Source organism: Sprattus sprattus (genome assembly GCF_963457725.1).
Source record: "Sprattus sprattus genome assembly, contig: scaffold_72, whole genome shotgun sequence".
In the NCBI taxonomy this organism is placed as follows: Eukaryota; Metazoa; Chordata; class Actinopteri; order Clupeiformes; family Clupeidae; genus Sprattus; species Sprattus sprattus.
Window position 1 is genome coordinate 98,378 of NW_027666785.1, and position 19,510 is coordinate 117,887.

Below are 19,510 nucleotides of genomic sequence, written 5' to 3' on the forward strand. Positions count from 1 at the left end.
CTCAGGCATCTGATAAATCCGCGACCGTTTATGGCTAAGACTTCTAAAAGATAGGGACCTAGTTCACCTTACAGTATATCTGCAGTTTGTCGCTGGTGTTGAGGCTCCCGTCAGGAGGGAAACTGGCTGCTGGTAAAATAACTAAAGGCATTTTATCAATTTTACCGCTTGCTGCTTGTGACACATCATAGAACGCTCAACAATACAGCAGGCATCTGATTCATTATAAAAAAATGGAAATCCTCGGAAAAAATGATCAGTGAAAGCCGTCATGCATGGCTACCTCATTTTTGTGAAAGTATTGGGCCATTACATTATGTTTTAGTCGTATTAACACAGTTTAATCCAATCCATGGGTCTGTCTGTATTTCGGCGTATTTTAACCATGACCTTGGTGCATTATGCGCCATGCTCCACTGATTAAGCTAGAAGAGCTTTTTATAGTTGTGTGCGTGTGTGTGTGTGTGTGTGTGTGTGTGTGTGTGTGGCACATACACACAACCAATCCGGTCCTGTTCCATTGCTCCCTGAATGCCGCGGGGAGGAGTTGCCTCAGCACTCCCTGATTTTGTTAATGCGGCTTCTCTCAGGTGTAACGTGTCACATCCCGAACACATGGCCGTGTTAATTGGCTCGTTTTGCATATCTAACCGGACTAATTCACCGGGAACTGAAGCGCGGCCCCCTCGGAGGTTGACGGAGAGCTCTGGGGAACCGCTTGCTTAGAAACCTGCCTCATCGCCACGGGTGCGCTCGAAGGGGTGTTCTAAGCGCTGTTCAACTTCTGCTCCCAATCCGCACACGCAAGCTGGTGGTTCCTCAGGAGGCAAGCTTGTGAACAACAATCAAGAATATCCTTGCCATTGGGTTTTTAAAAATTCCGGTTTACACCCTTCCATCCATCTGCTGGTAATCCCATGCGTCTTCCTATCCATAACCCCCCCTCCCCGCTCCCCCCCACCCGTGCCAGATTCACACTCTCCTCTAAACTCCTCCATTTCCCTGATGAGCTCTTCTGGCCAACGTCCCACACTGGTTCCTGATGGAGGGGGGGCTAAGGGAGCTGCTTCAGGCTGCGAGAGGCGAGTGCGGTACATCAGCCGCACGTTGGCATGCATGATAAACAAGAGAGAGCGGCGAAGGGAAAACCCAAGAGATATGGTTGGAAGAGCGAGCGGGTGTGTGAGGATTTCCTGCACAGTTGAATCAGCGATGTGTTTTGCATTATGAAATCGGGGACCATGAATTTATTCGGCAAAAACTAGGGAGTAGAGTTCAATTTCCGTGATGGATTTTGGAGGTCATGATTTTAATCCTCAATAATCCCTAACAGGAGGCAGGGAAGAACTGGGATGTTGGGAAACATTGGGACACTAACTAACTAAGCCTGACTCGACTGAGTGATTTCAGAAGATTATGGCCACTCCAGGTTTGCTCAGTTCTGGACCTAAGGTCAAGGTTCATTGCTAGGTAGATGTTTTAATTGAAGTAGGGTTGTGGCAGATTGACAAGAAGAGAAAAACCCTCCTCAGACATTAAAGACTATTTTTAAGAACCTGTGGCAAAGGTGTAGCAAACTGGGCGGTGGACCCTGAAAGGCTCACCACTGGCCTGGGACCTGTGTTATTTAATCTACGGGAGTTTATATTTTTGGGGTAAGGAGATGGGACAGTTTCTAGCTACATCCCTGACCAGTGGTATTTCTTAGCATCTCGTCAACACAAGCAGGACGATCCTATTGTTTTTTTCTGCCCCCTTCATAAAAAGGGGTTACAAAGTCTGGGGCTTTGAAGAGAGCATCATTAGAAGAAAGTTGGAAAAGCCGCCAGAGAGAGATTGCCGGCTTGATGCGCTTGTCTCTGGTGCTGAGGGTTTGGTGGGCATTTGAAGATGCGCGTGTAAGTGGCAATTGATTGTTGACAGGAAGAGGCTGGGGAAGGGGGGGGTTGTTGAAGGGGTTCGTTTGAGGGTTTGCACTGAAGGGTCTGCAGAGAGCGGTGCATGCTGGGAGCTGAAGCGTGCCGGCATGGGTCGAGAGGCAGACTGACGCTAACAAGGAGGAGAGAAGCTGTTGCACACTAGCAACTTCTAAATAAGCCCTGCTCCTCTCTCTCTCTCTCTCTCTCTCTCTCTCTCTGTCTGTCTCTCTGTCTGTCTGTCTGTCTATTCAGTTATTCATTTCCCCTGTTTAATAAGTTCCTTCTTGTTTCCCCTCTTCCTCTCTCCCCTCTTCTCTGCTTGTCTCTCCCTGTCTGTCATTCTGTTCACCCCCTGCATCACTTCCTCTACACCTCCCTCTTCCTCTCCCTCTTCCTCTCCCTCTCTCTCTCCCTCTCCCTCTCCTTCTCCCTCTCTCTCTCCTGCTCCCTCTCCCTCTCCCTCTCTCTCTCTCTCTCTCTCTCTCTCTCCCTCTCTCTCTCCCTCTCCCTCTCTCTCTCCCTCTCCCTCTCCTCCCTCTCTCTCTCCCTCTCCCTCTCCCTCTCCCTCTCCCTCTCCTTCTCCCTCTCTCTCTCCCGCTCCCTCTCCCTCTCTCTCTCTCTCTCTCCCTCTCCCTCTCCTTCTCTATCGTTCCATCTCATCCCTCCTGTTTCTACTCATCCCCTCATCATTCTGACTCACTCATCCAAAAGAGAAAAAGACCGCTCCTTTCATCCCCCCCAAAAAAGGGCAAAGGCCCCCCCCCCCCCCCCCTCCCGTCCTGCACTAATGCATTCTGGGAGCCGGCCATGTTCTGACTCAGGAGATCTCCTGCGTACGGATGAGAGTTCCAGATCTCTCTCTCTCTCTCCCTCTCTCTCTCTTTCTCTCTCTCTCTCTCTCTCTCTCCTGCTTACGGATGAGAGGTCCAGAGTGAAGCTGAAGCGGAGGGCGAGAACAGAGTCAGCAGGCAAGCAGGCAGGCAGGCTGTTTAAATCTGAAAGGTTTGGCCTCTCTTAAAGGGCCGTCTGGCCTTCATCCAGAGGCTTTTTACGCACTTGCAACATGAACTGTTGTGTTAAAGACATCAAGAGAGTCGGTGAAACCATCTCCGTAGAATTTGCGTTTTTAAAGTCACTAGCCATGCCATAACACTACCATACTGATTATCAGAAATTACATTTTACCATTCTGTCCTTGAGAGGGAGAGGACATCCACCAACTGGCTCCTATCTGTTAGCTGCTATGTGCATCTCTATGCTTAGTCTGATAATGGAGCCTTCATTATGCGTCTCTTGTAAGCCTTTCCGTGAGACGTATGTCCTCCTCGCTACAGGCAGGGCTGATTGGTGATTCTGTCAGCCAGGCTAATAGTCACTATTAATAACAGCACTGGCATGGCCATTAGGATAATTGGGTGATAATGATGATCTCGGCGAGGACGACATGGGGAAACAGAGGATGGGAAGCCAGATCCCCTGAATATCATATGGGGGTGAGGAGGAGGAGGAGAGGTGCTCCGTTAGTCATCCAGCCAGCCAGGCAGGTGGGCACACCGGGGCAGACGGTGAAAAGATGGTTGTGCCTCTCGGTCGCCCCACCTTGTGCCCTGGTGCACTGGCAGACAGACTGACCCCCAGGTAAGATACTCAGTCTCTACCCCGAGGCCCTCACAGACGTGACCAGGCTCTCTATGGTGGAATTGGCCAGAGGCAAGGCAGACGCCATTATGACTGTTCTCACTGAGGGGAGGAGGGAGCGGAGCGGAGCGAGGCATGTTTTAGGGTTTGTTTTCATAAAGTTCACATTCCTCAGTGCAAATTTTATTTGTTGAAATCCAGGGCCAGATCAAAAAATACGGGACAAGTTAAATAAGTAGAGACAGTCTGAAATACAGGACGGTGACTGGAGAAACAGAACTCTGACCCACATACTATGGAGGTTCATTATCACGGCGTCTGACCTCACGGAGTAGTATTTAATTTAAAGTAACAGCGTGTGTTTTTCCTGTCGGAGGTGTCTTTAAAAACGTACCGTATTATATATTATATTTGTATCTCACTCAGGATGATCTCCAGATTATTTCACTGGATCGCCAACTGAACATTCTTCTCATTGATTAATGTGCTTTTTACACACACACACACAGACACACACACACACAGACACACACACACACACACACACACACACACACACACACACACACACACACACACACAAACATAACCTGGATACATTATGAATACATATTTAACACTCCAGCACACTGAACAAAAATGTAATTTCAACACAGTATTTGAGAAAATATTTAAAGCAGTAATTGGTAGCTTAGTGTGTGACTAACCATGCAGTAAATGGTATGGGGGGAATAGCTGATGGGGGGTATTTGGGGTGAAATGCCGTACAAACCTTAGTGCAGTTATTGGCTTTTGGCTCCAGATCCTCTACTTTGGTGATCTGCTTAAGGAAGTCCGACTCCTGCATGCCGGGCTTGGCCCCTCTGCGCTTGAACTGGGCTCGTGGGTTGGACAGGATCACGTGCAGGTTCACAGCAAAACCTGTTGGTGAGGGAGAAATTAAAACAGGGTTGAATGCAAGAAAGCAGGGTGTTTACTTTTACATGTATGCGTTTCCATCGTTTTCATCCAACGCAACTTACTGTATTGGTTAGGTATATAATTTATCAGTATATGAGTTCCCTAGGAATAACGGCTTTGACCACTGTGTTGTTAACACCTTGCTCTACCAGTTAAGCTACAGGAGTTACTGTGACATTGTTAGCCAGGATACGCGCAATCTTGTGCAACCTTTCAATGCCATGCCTCATCCGCCCTCTAAAGTACGAACAAATAAGGGGCTTTCAAGCATCCGTATAGGCTTTCATGCAGCCCCAGCCCACGCCTCTATGGTAAACACACGCCAAGACAGGCCGTCCCAGGGGTTAGTTGAAGCAGGCTGGGTCTCCTGTACTTGAGGTATGTGGGGCAGTGTGGGAGTTGTCTCTGATTTCCATTCTTCCCTCAGTTAGCATCTCACCGTGGAGGCTAAATGTGACTGTGGGGAATATGGTCTCAGCGCTCCGCGTGCCTTCCGTCTCTGGCATTGGCTGTTTTCTAGGACGCCTCTGCCCCTGCCTGCCCAAAGCAGAGTCACCTGGGCTTCTCTTAGCCCCGCTGAGACCAGATCTAAATGCAGCAGCCTGGAAAGAGGAAGGGCCCCAGTCTGCTAACAAGGTCCTCACAGTACCCTTCCTAAACACCAACACACACACTTACTCTCATTCTCTTTCTAGCTCTCTCTCTCTCTCTCTCTCTCTCTCTCTCTATCTATCTCTCCCTCTCTCTATCTCTCTCTCTCTCTCTCTCTCTCTCTCTCTCTCGCTATCTATCTATCTATCTATCTCTCTCGCTTCCATTCTCTCTCGCTCTCTCTCTCTATCTCTCCCTCTCTCCCTCCCTGCCATGCATAAGTCTATCTGGACAGTCTTCCAGCCTTTCTTCTCAGAGAACGACTTGGCTCTTCAAGCTCCTCACAGCTCCTGCTGAGATCTGCAGAACGCAATCTCAAGATGAAGACAATGCGAATGCCAGGGCTTTAAATCTAGCCGCTCAACTACTCTCTCTAATTAGCACTTATACAATCGAATACATGGGATGCCGTACAATAAGGAAAAAAAGATGATTAAATAGATTAATTCACTTGTTATACTTGTAAACTGAAATACTGATTACAGTTCTGCACTATCTTTTTCCAGTATATTTCACTGTTACAAAGGCCTGTTATTCCTTGAGTGGTGTATGAAAAAAAAGTGTGAGGGCATGCTCTGTACTCAGGAGAGGAAGCACACTAAATCACCCCGTGCTTTTAAAGAAGCTAAATAGGTCTCAGACAATCTCCCTTAAGTAGCGACTAGCTCTGTAGTATCCTTTTCAAGTTTTTTTTTGTATCCAGGTTAATGAAACCCTCATTAGCTTTCAAATCAGGTTAACCTCACAATCAGGCTCTCTCCACTCTTGTCTTTTATGAAGGTACTGGACAGAGTCTGTTAACGCTAATCCTTATTCAAAGCATGTTGTCCACCGAGTATCTAATGAATCACGGCTTGTTAGCGCCCGTCTCTCTCAGTGCGGCTCTTTGATTTGTAATTATTGGCCTTTGATATGGTTTGTTGTTATGTGTCTTGGTAAATAAACATGTCCCGGGCCAAGGACACAAGAGAGCTTTGATGGTGTTGGATCATCAGGGATGTTTGGCTTTGATCTTGTGAGAGGGAGCTGGGGACGCCAGCGTTGCGTCAGCCATGAAGCACCAAGAGAAGTGCCAGCGGTAGGAACTGAATATGAACACACTTCGTCACAGCACCACAACGCTACAGCCATAGGGACGTCACACACACACACACCAAGAGAAGTGCTAGCGGTAGGAACTGAATATGAACACACTTCGTCACAGCACCACAACGCTACAGCCGTAGCGACGTCACACACACAGCGGTCCACAATCCTGACACAAGCAGCAATTGTTATGACCCCCCCACCCCCACCGCCTTACAGAGGGCAACCATGGTGTGTCATGCCTCAGGTCAGTGAGGATGTCATCCACAGACACACACTGAAAGGCCTGGGTGATTCACACACACACACACATATCTACTCTCATAGTCACACTCACACTGTACAGACATACACGCATATACACAGACACACACACACATACAGACTACATCCATGCACACATGACACTCATACACACATGCTTCATCTGCACACAAACACAGTGCTTGAACTGTCACCCAGATGCATAGTCTCCCTCTCTCACACACTCACACACTCACATACACACAAACACACAAACACACACACAACACACACACACACACACACACACTCACATACACAACACACACACACACACACACACACACACACACACACACACACACACACACAACACACACAGCCCTCCTCTTTTCCTGCTGCTGCTGCTGCTGCTGGGTTGCACATGTACTGAGCCCGGCAGGCGTAATGAAGCTAAAAGCCTCTGGATGCGAGGGGACCACTCCCGCTGCTCTTCAGGTGAGGGCTTTAATACAGCAGGAGAGGAGAAGAGGAGGAGGAGGAGGAGGAGGAGGAGAGGCACCCTTATCCTTTGTTTTTGAAGGATGAGAGGGGATGAGAGAGAATGCTAAGTGTGCCTGATTGTCTTACTGCTTTTGTGCCTGTCATAGATGCTCTTAGAGTATGTTTGGGGGGGGGGGTCTTGTTCCTCTTTCTATCTCTCTCTCTCTTGCTTTCTCTCTCTCTCTCTCTCCCCTGCAGCTGGAGGAGAATGAGCAGCCATCAAGCAGGAAGCCCATCTCTCTCTCAACAGCCTGGAGGAAGGTGGAGGTGGAGGAGGAGGAGGAGGAGGAGGAGGAGGAGGGGGCCTCCGTGCACATGCATACGAAGGTAAGGCTCGGTAATGGTTGCGTGATCTGTAGGATGCTCATGTCACGGGTGAGTGAGCGAGAGGAGAGAGAAAGAGATGAGGTGGGGGGGGGGGGGAGAAAACAGGAAAAAGGAAAGCAAGTGATGAGAGATACCAGGGAAGAGGGAGAGTGACTGAGAAAGGGCTTGGACAGCATGTGTGTGTAGAGAAGAGAAGAGGGAGGGGTGGAAGAGAGGAGAAGAGATGGGGGAGGAGAGGGAGTGGAGAAGAGATGAGGGACAGACAGAGCGCAGGGCCTGTGTGTGTGTGTGTGTGTGTGTGTGTGTGTGTGTGTGTGTGTGTGTGTGTGTGTAGAGAAGAGGGAGCGATGGAAGAGGGGAAGCAGGGCACAGGAGAGGAGGAGGAGGAGGAGGAGAGGAGGAGGAGGAGGAGGAGAGGGAGTGGAGATATGGGAGAGGAGAAGAGATGAGGGACAGACAGGGAAGCAGAGGAGATAGAGAAAGGGAGGGATAGAGAGAGAGACAGGGAATAGGGAGGGAAGGATACGATCTCCTGTTATTGGGCCTTAATTAGCAGAGCTGCGTCCAGAGGCAGAGAGCTGTGCCTGGGGGAACACTGAGAGAGAAGCTCCCTGCTGCGGCGGCTGATGCTGCTGCTGCTGTGGTACCAGGCCGAGCCAGGCTGAACAGCCCCCTTTTGTGTGATACGGCTGAATTATGTGCTAATGCACAATGCAGCTGTCAGACATGGAAAAAGGTGTGTGTGTTCCTCTGCAGTGTTTCTCCGTACTGGTCTCTAGTGGTGCCACACAACAACAGACGTCATCTTTCAGCCTTCATAATGCTACCCTCAGCTGTTTTTTTATGCAATCAGTGCACACAGCACTAATACACAGCCCCCTACTGAGAGGTGTTCTGTCTTGTTTCTGGGTGTGCTACTTGATGTGCCTGACGTCAGTCTACACACTGGTGCGCTTGAGGTGTGTCTGTGGAGACCGTGACAGTGGTCTTTTGAAAACCACCACCCTGTGCTGTTTGTGAGTTTCGCAATCTGCTGAGCTCATTCAACACGTCAGGTTTCAACTCAATGAGTTTCTTGTCGTCACAATCCTGCCCAGGATCTCCTGATCTCCTGATCCTGGTCCGTGTTTACCATTTGTCGTGTCGTGACGTGTTTTCTTCGTGTTTGCCATGTTCTTTGATTGTGAGCTTTGGTGTCTTAAGCACTGGTGTGCATCATCACTGTGCCGTGTTCCGTGCGTGGTATTACTGCGGTGCTCGTAGTGTCACGTTGTGTTGTGTTATATTGCTGTGCAGCGTATAGAATTACTAAGTGCTGTATGGCATTGTTGTGCTATGCGTGGTGTTGTGTTGCATCAGTGTGCTGTGTCTAGCCTACACACACACACACACACACACACACACACATGCATGCTCACACCCAGGAGAGCTCCTGTGTCTAGCCTTGTGTAATCTGCTGTAGCATGGCGATGAAGTGTGTAGGGTTACAAAGTGCCCTCTGTTGAACAATACTATCTGTATACCGCACTGCTGTAATGCGTGCGGTGTTATTGTTGTCTGGTACTGGGTGGCATGGCTGTGCTGTGTGTAGATGTATGCTGCAATGCATTCTGGGTACATGGGCTGAGTTGTGTTGTGTTGTGTTGTGTTGTGTTGTGTTGTGTTGTGTTGTGTTGTGTTGTGTTGTGTTGTGTTGTGTTGTGTTGTGTTGTGTTGTGTTGTGTTGTGTTGTGTTTCGTTGTGTTGTGTTGTGTTGTGTTGTGTTGTGTTGTGTTGTGTTGTGTTTCGTTGTGTTGTGTTGTGTTGTGTTGTGTTGTGTTGTGTTGTGTAGCATTGTTGTGCCGTGTGTAACGCTGTGTAACATTACTGTGCTCTTTGTAGAGATATGGAGCGTTATGTGCTGTTGCACTCTGCTGAGCTGGGTTGGCCGGTGCGGTGTCTGGCCAGCTGTGAAGTGCTGAGCGGCTTTGGCCCCAGCAGAGAGGCTGTGTAAGCACTGAAACTTTCCATTAGGCTGGCCACACTCCCTGCCAGCACACGGGGACACAGCGGCTGCCTCTGCTCCGCTCTCTCGGCATCCCTCTCTCCGTCTCTTTCTTCATCCCTTCATCAGTCTCTTCCTTCATCTCTCTCTCATTCTCTATACATCCCTCTCTCCATCTCTTTCTCCATCCCTCTCTCAGTCTCTTTCTCCATCCCTCTCTCAGTCTCTTTCTTCGTCTCTCTCTCTCTCAGTCTCTTTCTCCATCCCTCTCTGTCTCTTTCTTCATCCCTCTCTCAGTCTCTTTCTCCATCCCTCTCTCAGTCTCTTTCTTTATCCTTCCACCTTGCTCCTCACTCTCTCCAGTGTGAACACCTCTGAGCCCTGCTGCACTAAGCTGTGCAGTGCTGCGCACACACACACACACACACACACACACACACACACACACACACACACATGCTCACACCCAGGAGAGCTCCTCTGACCCCCCTGGCATGGCTCTGCTGAGCAGATGTGTGCTGCAGTGCGGTGGACGATGCGTAAGGCCTTCTTTCTTTCTTTCTCTCTCTCCATCTCTCTTCCACCTTTCCCTGTCTCTCCTTCCATGCCCTTCCCTCTCTCTAGCTTTCTCCTTCTCCTCTTCTCTCTCTCAACCTCTCCTTTTCTTTCTTTCTCTCTTGGTCCCTCTATTTGTATCCCTCTCTCTATCTCTCCTTCTCTCCAGCTTTCCATCATGCTCAGCTTGAGCTGATTACACAACAGCTGTCATCATCTGCAGCTGAGCTGGTGTGTGTGCACTGATTAGCAGTGTGAACTGTGAACAGTGACTGACTGATGTGTGTGATTTGAACTATGTTTCTGTGTGTATGTGCATAAAGTGTGTGTATCGTCTGTGTGTGTGTGTATAAGTGTGTGTGTGTGTGTGTGTGTGTGTGTGTGTGTTTGTGTGTGTGTGTGTGTGTGTGTGTGTGTGTGTGTGTGTGTGTGTGTGTGTGTGTGTGTGTGTGTGTGTGTGTGTTTGTGTGTGCGTGTGTGTTTATGTGTGTGTGTGTGTGTGTTTGTATATGTGTACTTGTATGTTTACATATGTGTGTTTCAGTGTGCATGCATGTGAGAACATGTTTCTATGTGTATGTGTGTGCAAGCGTGATGTGTGTGCATGTCTGTGTGTGTGTATGTGTATGTGTGTGTGTGTATATGTGCATTTGATTGGGTCAGTTTGAACTCGTACAGCACACGCAAAGGGGCTCTGGCCTGATCTGCTCAGTGTGACCCGGTGCAAATCCCTTCTCCATCTGCTAACTGCTGCCGGAGGTGTCGTGACACCATGTGTCCTCAGCGCAGGCCAGCTCTGGCGTCTGTTTCGCCCTGCCGCCCGCTTAGAACGCGTTAACCTCAACCCATTTTCAAACCATCCCACTTCATTTTTCTCAGCATAATGAAACATCCTGCTCAAACGAGCGTCGAGCGTTATACATTTTAAATGAAATTGCTGCTTGTGGCATGAAGGAAAAAGGTTTGCTCGAGTGGTAAACACCTACTTCTAAAACGCCTGCTTCGCTGTGTGTGTGTGTGTGTGTGTGGATGCTGCACATGAATTTCTGTGTTGTGATCATCGACCACGACTGCCCTCCACTCTCCCTCTGATGCCCTCCACAAACACACACTAACAAACACACACACACACATACACACATACTCTTACACACACACACATACACACACACTCTTACACACACACAAACACACACACACATACACACACACATACAAACACACACACACACACACACACACACACACACACACACACACACACACACACACTCTTACACACACACTCTCTTCTTGCCCTTTATGCATTTACACTTTTTCAGGCCCATACATCCTGTTCTCTGGGGCAGCTTTTGAAAAAGGCTTTTTCTGCAAATGTATTCATGCTAAAAGGCTCTCCCTCCCTCCCTCCCTCCCTCCCTCCCTCTCTTTCTCTTTTTCATCCTTCCCTCTTTTCTTTGAGAGTGCTTTTTGCCACATGGTCCTCCTCTGCTCTGCTTGGATGGCTCCTTTCAGGCATTTTATTATTTGTTTTTCAACGCCTTATGCTTACTGAATGGACTTCAGTAAATAGCGAGGGAAAGGGGTGTGTGTGTGTGTGAGAGAGAGAGAGAGAGAGGACAGAGAGGAGAGAGAGAGAGAGAGCGAGAGAGTGCCTTAGCTGAGCATCTACCAAAGCCAGTTCCATCTGGGTTCTCTGCGTGAAAGCCACTCTGTGAAGCCCCTCTCTCTCTCTAAGCAGTTGGAATGTCCTCTTTGGCTCTAAGCAAGCGAAAAACGACGCCGTAACTTTTGCCCATTTCCCTGGGTCAGTGCCGACGGGGCGCGCAACGGAGGAGAGGAAAGTTAGTCCGGCGAGCTGGCAAAGATTAATGACATTGGTAGGAGGTGGAAAAAGCTCCCATAATTCCTCAGCATGAGAGGAAGAAAGAAAGGAAGAAAAAAGAAAGACGCTATTTGTCACTATGCACGGATGAGGAGAATGCAGGCCACAGCACAGCCAAGAGCTCTTAGAGGAAGCATATGCCCAGCCTTACTGTGCAACAAAAAGCTACAGTCAAGCTACAGTCAAGCTAAGAGGTCTTAATATCAATGAGAAAAGCTTGAGAGTGCGGTTTTATTCTACTCAAAGTTAACATTCTTTTACTTGCACCCGAAAATGCATTTATATTTTTTGGAAGTAGAGCGCGCCTATCCCTTCTAATATATTGAATATTGTAATAACTGAATAAGCGTAAAAAGTATAATTGAATATTACAGGAATGAATCCCAGTGTGAAAGGATGTCTAATGCGACTAAAGGGTGTTACATGTGTGTCTAAGCATGTATGCGTGTTTAAACCCACACGGTTTGTGGTTCTCTCGTAAACAAAACTAATCCTTGCGGTGATTCAGCTCCCATTCAGCAGCTCTCCATCTGGTTTCAGGCAGACCCACGAGTAAGCACTACATCTCCAGCTGGCCTTCCAGCCATGCCAGGCCTTCCCTTTGAGAGCTCCCGCCCGTCTCTGCCCCAACTGGGCCACCAGGAAAAGTACAGCGCTGCGCTGATAACCAGTGGCTTTGTGCTACTAATGAGCAGACAGTGTTGGAGACCGCTGTGACACAACAGAATGAAAATGTAGCCCACATCTCACAAATAGCTCAATGGATACTGAAGACACAGCCTTCATCTTAGTTTGATCCAATCTGAATGCTGAGCCACAGAGCCACATCACTACACTACACTATTCTACTACACTACACTACACTACACTACACTACACTACACTACACTACACTACACTACACTACACTACACTACACTACTCTCTTACACTACACTACTCTATTACACTACATTACTCTATTACACTACACTAACACTACACTACTCTCTTACACTACACTACTCTAATACACTACACTACTCTATTGCACTACACTACTCTATTACACTACACAACTCTATTACACTACACTAACATTTCTAAATTGCCTTCATAGATCTACTTGCATGGAGGTAAGCCAAAGTAATGCCATGCTTCCATGAAGAGGGCACAAACATTTCTTAAGTGTTTCATATACTAACACACATTTTGTCCATAATCAAGACACAGTTGCATGACATTAACATTTGCCTTCCATTTCCGGAACATTCCTCCATATGCTCTTGACTGGCACAGGGTTAGGCTCACTGCACTCACCTGCCATGTCGATGGCGAAGGGGCGGTCCGCCCTCCATCCCGTGTACCAGCCCACAACCTTCCCCTTCTCCACCAGCGGCCTCTCGTACCGACGACCCCCAACCAGCCCCACAGGCCACACCGCTACCCGCCGGGTGGAACGCATCTGGAGGAGAGATAGAGATAGACGGAGGAGAAGGAGAGAGGGAAAGACAGAGAGATGCTGCTGAGTTAAGCAGCATTCGGCCCCAGCGTCTTACAGTGCGTATCCAATTTGCTCCCTTTCTTATCATTATCTGTTTTCGCCGATATGATTAAACGCTTGTGCACTATTATGCTCAAGCCACTGGTGGTTTAACAAGAGCGGCGGCGGCGGCGGCAGTCGTCTTTTATTCTCCGTGACATCAGACAACGGAAAAGAAGGAAGCCACCGGCACCGCTTCAGCGTCTTTATTAAGAAACGAACAAGGTGCATTTTCAACTCCAATGAATCCCTGCACCTGCCGTGACAGCAAGGGCGGCTGTGTAAAACTATTACCATTCCATTTACATTCCAGGAAAGCGAAAAAAAGAGGGGAAAAAAACAGCGGGGCCCTGGTTAGCTTGGCTAGTCTGTTTATGTTCCACAACCGATATTTCCTCTTTGATGGCATTCTGTTTGTGAAAATTAAAGCAGCCCCCAGCCAAATCTTTTTCTCTTGTTGGAAAAAAAAAACAAAACAGTAGTTACAGTGAGAAGGGGAAAAAAGCCAAGCATGGGGTCCATATTGCACTACAAAGAGAGAAAGGCAGCAAGCCTATTATTACGTGATACCTCACCCAAACGGCTCGCTGTGGCCAGATGAATATTTAATGCGGCGTGCTATTTGTCTGTGAGAGCGAGCGTGGAACTCAGGGGCTGGAATGGTGTCAAGGCGGGAGCCCAGGGGTAGTGGCAAGACTCCGGCTTTGATGCCACTCCTTAGCGCTCCACCAACTCGCCACTTCCAGGCTCGGATACCCATCCCTCCTCCTTCCATCCCATCCCATCCCATCCCATAGTTCTCTCCCTTCCTCTCTCTCTTCCTGGGGACTTTTCAAAGACGTCTGGCCCCATAATGGAGAAACTTTCAAAAGAAGAAGAAGAAGATGTAAAAGACAAACGGAGCCCGACTAGAAGAAAGAGATGGCAGGGTTGCCGTGCGGGGCTGTGACGGTATCACGCTTGGCTGGTGCGGAGTCAGTTCTTGTTCTTGCTCAAGGGGGAGAGCGGCACAGGGTGTCATATCAAATACCAGTGCTACATTTCATGGCCTTTGGACAAGACTTCACCCACAAGTGGAACAGGGATTTTTTTTTGCACATTGAAACAAATGGAGAGGAACACATCTCTTCATTTTCCGTGTCGGAGAGAGACCCTCACTGAGACAGAAGAAGAAAAAACAGTGCGGGCTTGGCATTACTGAACAGCATGAATCTATCTTATCGAGAACTGCCTCTATTTCCACAAGGAGAAAAACACCCTCAGCAACTGCATGAGAAGTAAAAGTACTCGCCGTTGTCTAAATAGTGCCAGCATAAGCAGTTTGTGTCGTTGGGCTGAAAGCTCATTTCCGAACTCGGGTGCACACTAGGCTAAGGTTGTGCGGCGTTCACATGGGGCTATTACGCCATCGGGTTAGAAAGTGTGCGGATCGGGCGTTTACACGTTCACGGATCCGCTGGCGGGAGACCGGATTCAAAAGGTTGCGATTCAGTGATCCAATCCACAAGGTTTGTGTAAACGAGAGGCCGATCCGGCAAAAAATAATTCCGGTTTCAGGCAATCCAGGCTCAGTGTAAACGGGTAGGGTTCACATAAAGTCCAGTGCGGTTAGGAACCTATTTGGTATGACAGCTATCCGATCTGAACCCACGTATATTTACATCTGGCAGAGAGCTACGCATGCACTAGTCCCTGAAGATAAGACCATTGCAGTGCAGATCTGTGCCACTCACACGCGCACACTCACACACACAAACACGCCCGCACACACACACACACATACACACACGCACTCAATACCTCTCCTATCCTTCCAGTCTATTTTGGTCTCCTCACTTAAGTGACGTAATATAAAAAGAGTTAGTTGAATTGTATAGAACACAACGGCACCCACACGGGAACAGTCTTTGAGGCTAGCAGCGGGGCTATAATGTCAAAATGTGGTGCGTTTTCTGAGGCTGCTTTACTGGTCCAAACTCAAGTGCGATTGTTCCCCCTCCCCTGCCCCCGCTGGTTTCTTTTGACATTACATTATTTGGCTGCAAACCATGGTCCGTTTCTACACAAGGAACCTGCAGCTTTTATTTATATGCCCAGCTGTGCACTGGAAGGAGGCGAAGTGGGGGAGAGAGGGGTGTGTGTGTGATGATAGAGATGAGAGAGAAAGGGGAGGGTAATGGGTAAGAAGGACAGAATCGGTATTCATGGGCATTTACACAAGGCCTCTGGCAGGAGGACACCTCTCTGAATGAAGGACAGAAAAACACACAGGAGAGAAAGAGTATGAAATGACTCAACGCGGCTGGTAGGCCTATCAAGCTACAGTTTTTCAATAAATGAAGGCTTAAAAATAATGAGAATGGGGAGAGCGAAGTAGAAAAAAATAAAGTATGAAAGGTTGAAATGGAACAAAAATAATCAATTTGGACAAGGTAGCTGCATTAAGTGAGTCAAGTGGTGCAGTCATTTGTGGCCTTGAATGTTTTGAACTGAATGTTTTCATCAGGATTTGATTAGTGCCTAGGGTCTAATCAGTTCTCAAGTGGAAACTGGTAAATTCCAAAGATATGGTTATCAGTTCTCAAGTGGAAACTGGTAAATTCCAAAGATATGGTTATCAGTTCTCAAGTGGAAACTGGTAAATTCCAAAGATATGGTTATTCATTTTACTGAAGAACCCAGTGATCAAATTTTTTTTGTTGTTTTTGTTATCCTGGGCATGTAAGGCACTCACGTGACATATGACACTGCTTGATTTTATTACTCTAGACAGGAACAAAAAATGTGGCTCTATGATCGAACATAACAAAACAGTTTTAACTGTTTTAACTCTTAGAGTTTTATCTAGTAGAGTCAACAGATTCAGCAGGAGAGTCTTCAAAACCTCATTCGTTCACAAAGGTTTCTCCACAGAAATCAAATAAGGATAACCCAAGGCTGGGACACAATGCGGTGTGTCACTGACCAGATTATGGGGTGACACCTGTCATTGGGATCAGGCCTTCCCGGCCAATGGCCTCGGTGTTAGCCAAACGTCTGTGAGGAGGAGACTTGGCAGGGACCTAAGTCTACAGTAATGCAATCTGCCAATTTTGATAGTCCGAGACCAAACTGTGCCATCAATCAAAAATGGGTCTCCAACTATTTCTCACGCTTGGCAGAGCTATTGAAAAGATGGAACATCATGCTGTCTACCCATGGCAGTTGTGTGAGGTATCAAGGTGTCTACTGGCTTTGAAAGGGTAGTTTTCTTTTTTTCGGCAAGTTACCAGTTATTTTTAAATGACTACCTTCAATCGCTTTATTTAGAAGGTTAATATTTAAGCATTTAGCAAAGACTTGGTTACAATGTCAAGCTTTAGCCTATTTCAACCTATAGTGGGTTTTTTGTGTCTTCTATCCTCACTCTTTTCCCCGCACCCATCATTCGTTGGCATGTGTGTGAGCAGATAGGTCTTGATTTCTCGGCTGTCAGGTCACTGCGCCGCTTGAGTGTGACTGGTGAAATTCATTTCGCTTGGTCTGAGCGGAATTGGGTTGTCTCCGCGCCGGAGCGCTCGTCTTGACTGGCCGCGCGTAAACTCGCCTCTAGGAATAGACAGCAGGGAACAGGTTTGATTTCACAAACCACATTAGTCCACACACGGCAGCCTTTGCAGACAACCCATTTTGGGCCGGGAAATCACTTGAATTAATGTCTCGGAGATATAATTAATTGCGCTGAGGCGTGACCTCCTAATGCTTGGATACCAGAGAATGCAATCCGCTTTATGCAAAGTTTGTAGCCTATCCGGGTGGCTTTCATTAAAACGGAGTTAATCCGCGGGGAGAACACAAGATCTCTGATTGTTACCAACCAGGATGCATACAGGGGGAGTGTAGGAGTTTCACGAATGTTCGGTCACATATTTTCCTCTCCTGGCAAATGTAGTCGACAGGTTGTATTGAAAGATTGGCCAAAAGGCTAGGCTATATCCCCTGCCTGAATTGACCTCTCCCGGGTGAGATTAAAGGATTAAGATGCATGTTTAGAGTAAATCCACCAAATACCTCATATGTTAAGGCAATGACATATGCAGTCACAGTTTACAATCGGATTTGGATGTGAAGAATACTTAATGTTGAACCAAGATTTACCATCCAGGGTTAACAAAGAAAATTAAATATTGCTTTTCCTAAAGCAACTGAGTAAATAGCCAGGGAGGAACACTCATATTTTTCATTCTGGTTTCACACAATCTATTATGTGATCAAATAGGATAGGTCTAACATGGAATTGAATTGTTTATACTTTTATGACAATCGCCGCATGTCATGAATTCGCTTGAGTGAAGTAGTCTGTGATCACTGTAGCCTACCAAGCGATCACTTAGCAGGCAAGGATTTAGGATCTATAGTTGATTCAGCTGATGTGGCTGAAGTATATAAACCATCTGTGCATTGTGCAATAAAGCGTACCGGTATAACAACATTACGCACTTGCTAAAGTAGGCTATAGCATGGAAATAAAGTGTGCACAAAGGCTCATCAGTTGGAGATCACAAAGGCATCCAATGTTCATTGCTATATAGAGCACAAATACTATTTTACCTCTTCAAACAACTCCAAGCTGTACGTGTTGTCATCGTCTGCGAAAAACACGACCCCTGCGTCTTTTAAGAGGCGGTGCTGCCGGAGCCAGCTGAGCGCTGTGTTTCTCTGCTCCGTGGCCCGGGGCATACCGATCCGCTTAAAGCGCCGCGGTGTAAAGATGTTCAAGTGTGTATACGGAACACCACACCGGGCAAGGAAGCGTGACACCAACTCCGTCCGGGTGTTCGAATCCTCCACCACGATCCAGTGGAACTGTGGCACCTGGCGGAAAGTGTTGGAGAGCCTTGTGAGCTCCGCTTTCTGTACAGCTCTGCTGTAAGTGGGAGTGATAGCGTATATTACTGGTATAGCTGTGCGGTTCTTCGCGGGCGACACGGGTCTCTCGTGTCGTTGTGCGTTTCCAAGTCGCGACAGGTAAAATTGTGCTGTGTTCCGAACAGAGGATCTCTTTGTATCCACGTCGATCATGATGATGACGATCAAAACCCAGGGAAGGAGTATGAAGAATCGGCTAAATAAGACAGATTTCATTGTGCTAAAGTTGAGCAGGTCCGAGTACGAAAAACGGAGTCATCCATACATCCTCGTTAGTGTATCACTGGCGGTTCAAGTTTAAGACTGACCATATTTCCATCGCACATTCCGAAATAATTATCTGTTTACAGACGGTAGAGGGTTCACCATTGCCTCAGATCGAATACTTCTTGTTCTGTTGTCTTGAGGTTAATTTGAATTGCACAAAGGCAACCCAAACTTATTCCTTTAACGATAATATTGTCCCATCTCCATCTCAGTGCGACCACACAATCCTAAGCCCCGGATCCTCTGGTTGCGAGTTTGTTATTACCGAAGGACAAAACCAATTCAAAAACAACAGGTAACTCGCAGATATTCGTGTTCAACCAACAGCCATTCACTTCGACTTCGTCCGTATAAAACTGCCATAATAATAAGGAGTCGCCGTCCGTATTTGTTTTGTTTCATTTGTGTTTTTTGTGCTTGGCTCTGAGAAGGTAGAAAGTCATCACAATATGTGACAGTCAGAGAGCAGCGCGAGAGTCTGATCGCAGTGCAGCGAAGAACGGAGAAGAGCGAGCTGCGAGTGCGAGCGAGCAGGGCTGCTTTGATACGCTGCCTCCAAACGGTGCTGTCCACTGAGACCTGCGATAAAGCCTTCACCCGCTCACATGCGGGAGGGGTGGACGAGTTAGAGAGAGAGAGAGAGAGAGAGAGAGGGAGGGAGATGGAGAGGGGGAGGCTCAGATGGATGGAGATTCCTATCTGACTGCTTGCCTTTCCTTTAAATCAAAAAGTCAACAATTCTGACAAATTACAGGACTATACATCAGCTTTGGAATTAAGCTGTTGCCTTGCACTGCCTAAAAAAAAAAACATTTTGTCTGTAATATCACAATTCAGACACACTATGTGTGATATGTATAGGTTTTTACTATTGTATTGTGATAAATGTGTTTTGCTTGTGCTATACGATGTATGTGTAACGGTAGCCAGCGGGTACAGTGCTGTGAGTAAACCTTATTACCGTGACTCATTAAGAGATGTGCTAGCAGCAACAGACGCTAGCCACCATAAGTTTAATTGTC

The 19,510-nt window shown here is 47.5% G+C and overlaps 1 protein-coding gene across 1 annotated transcript in view; it reads right to left on the minus strand.

Annotated features, from left to right (window-relative positions):
* Window positions 1–18,437, minus strand: part of b3gat2 (beta-1,3-glucuronyltransferase 2 (glucuronosyltransferase S)) — a gene marked incomplete at its 5' end in the record, with an annotated part of 18,960 nt that extends 523 nt beyond the window's left edge. Inside the window, 3 exons of the mRNA XM_080861012.1 lie at window positions 4,330–4,478; window positions 13,091–13,235; window positions 17,904–18,437. Of these exons, the coding sequence (XP_080717138.1) occupies window positions 4,330–4,478; window positions 13,091–13,235; window positions 17,904–18,437 (828 nt within the window). The remainder of the gene's footprint in view (window positions 1–4,329; window positions 4,479–13,090; window positions 13,236–17,903) is intronic.
* Between the last annotated feature and the right edge of the window lie 1,073 nt (window positions 18,438–19,510).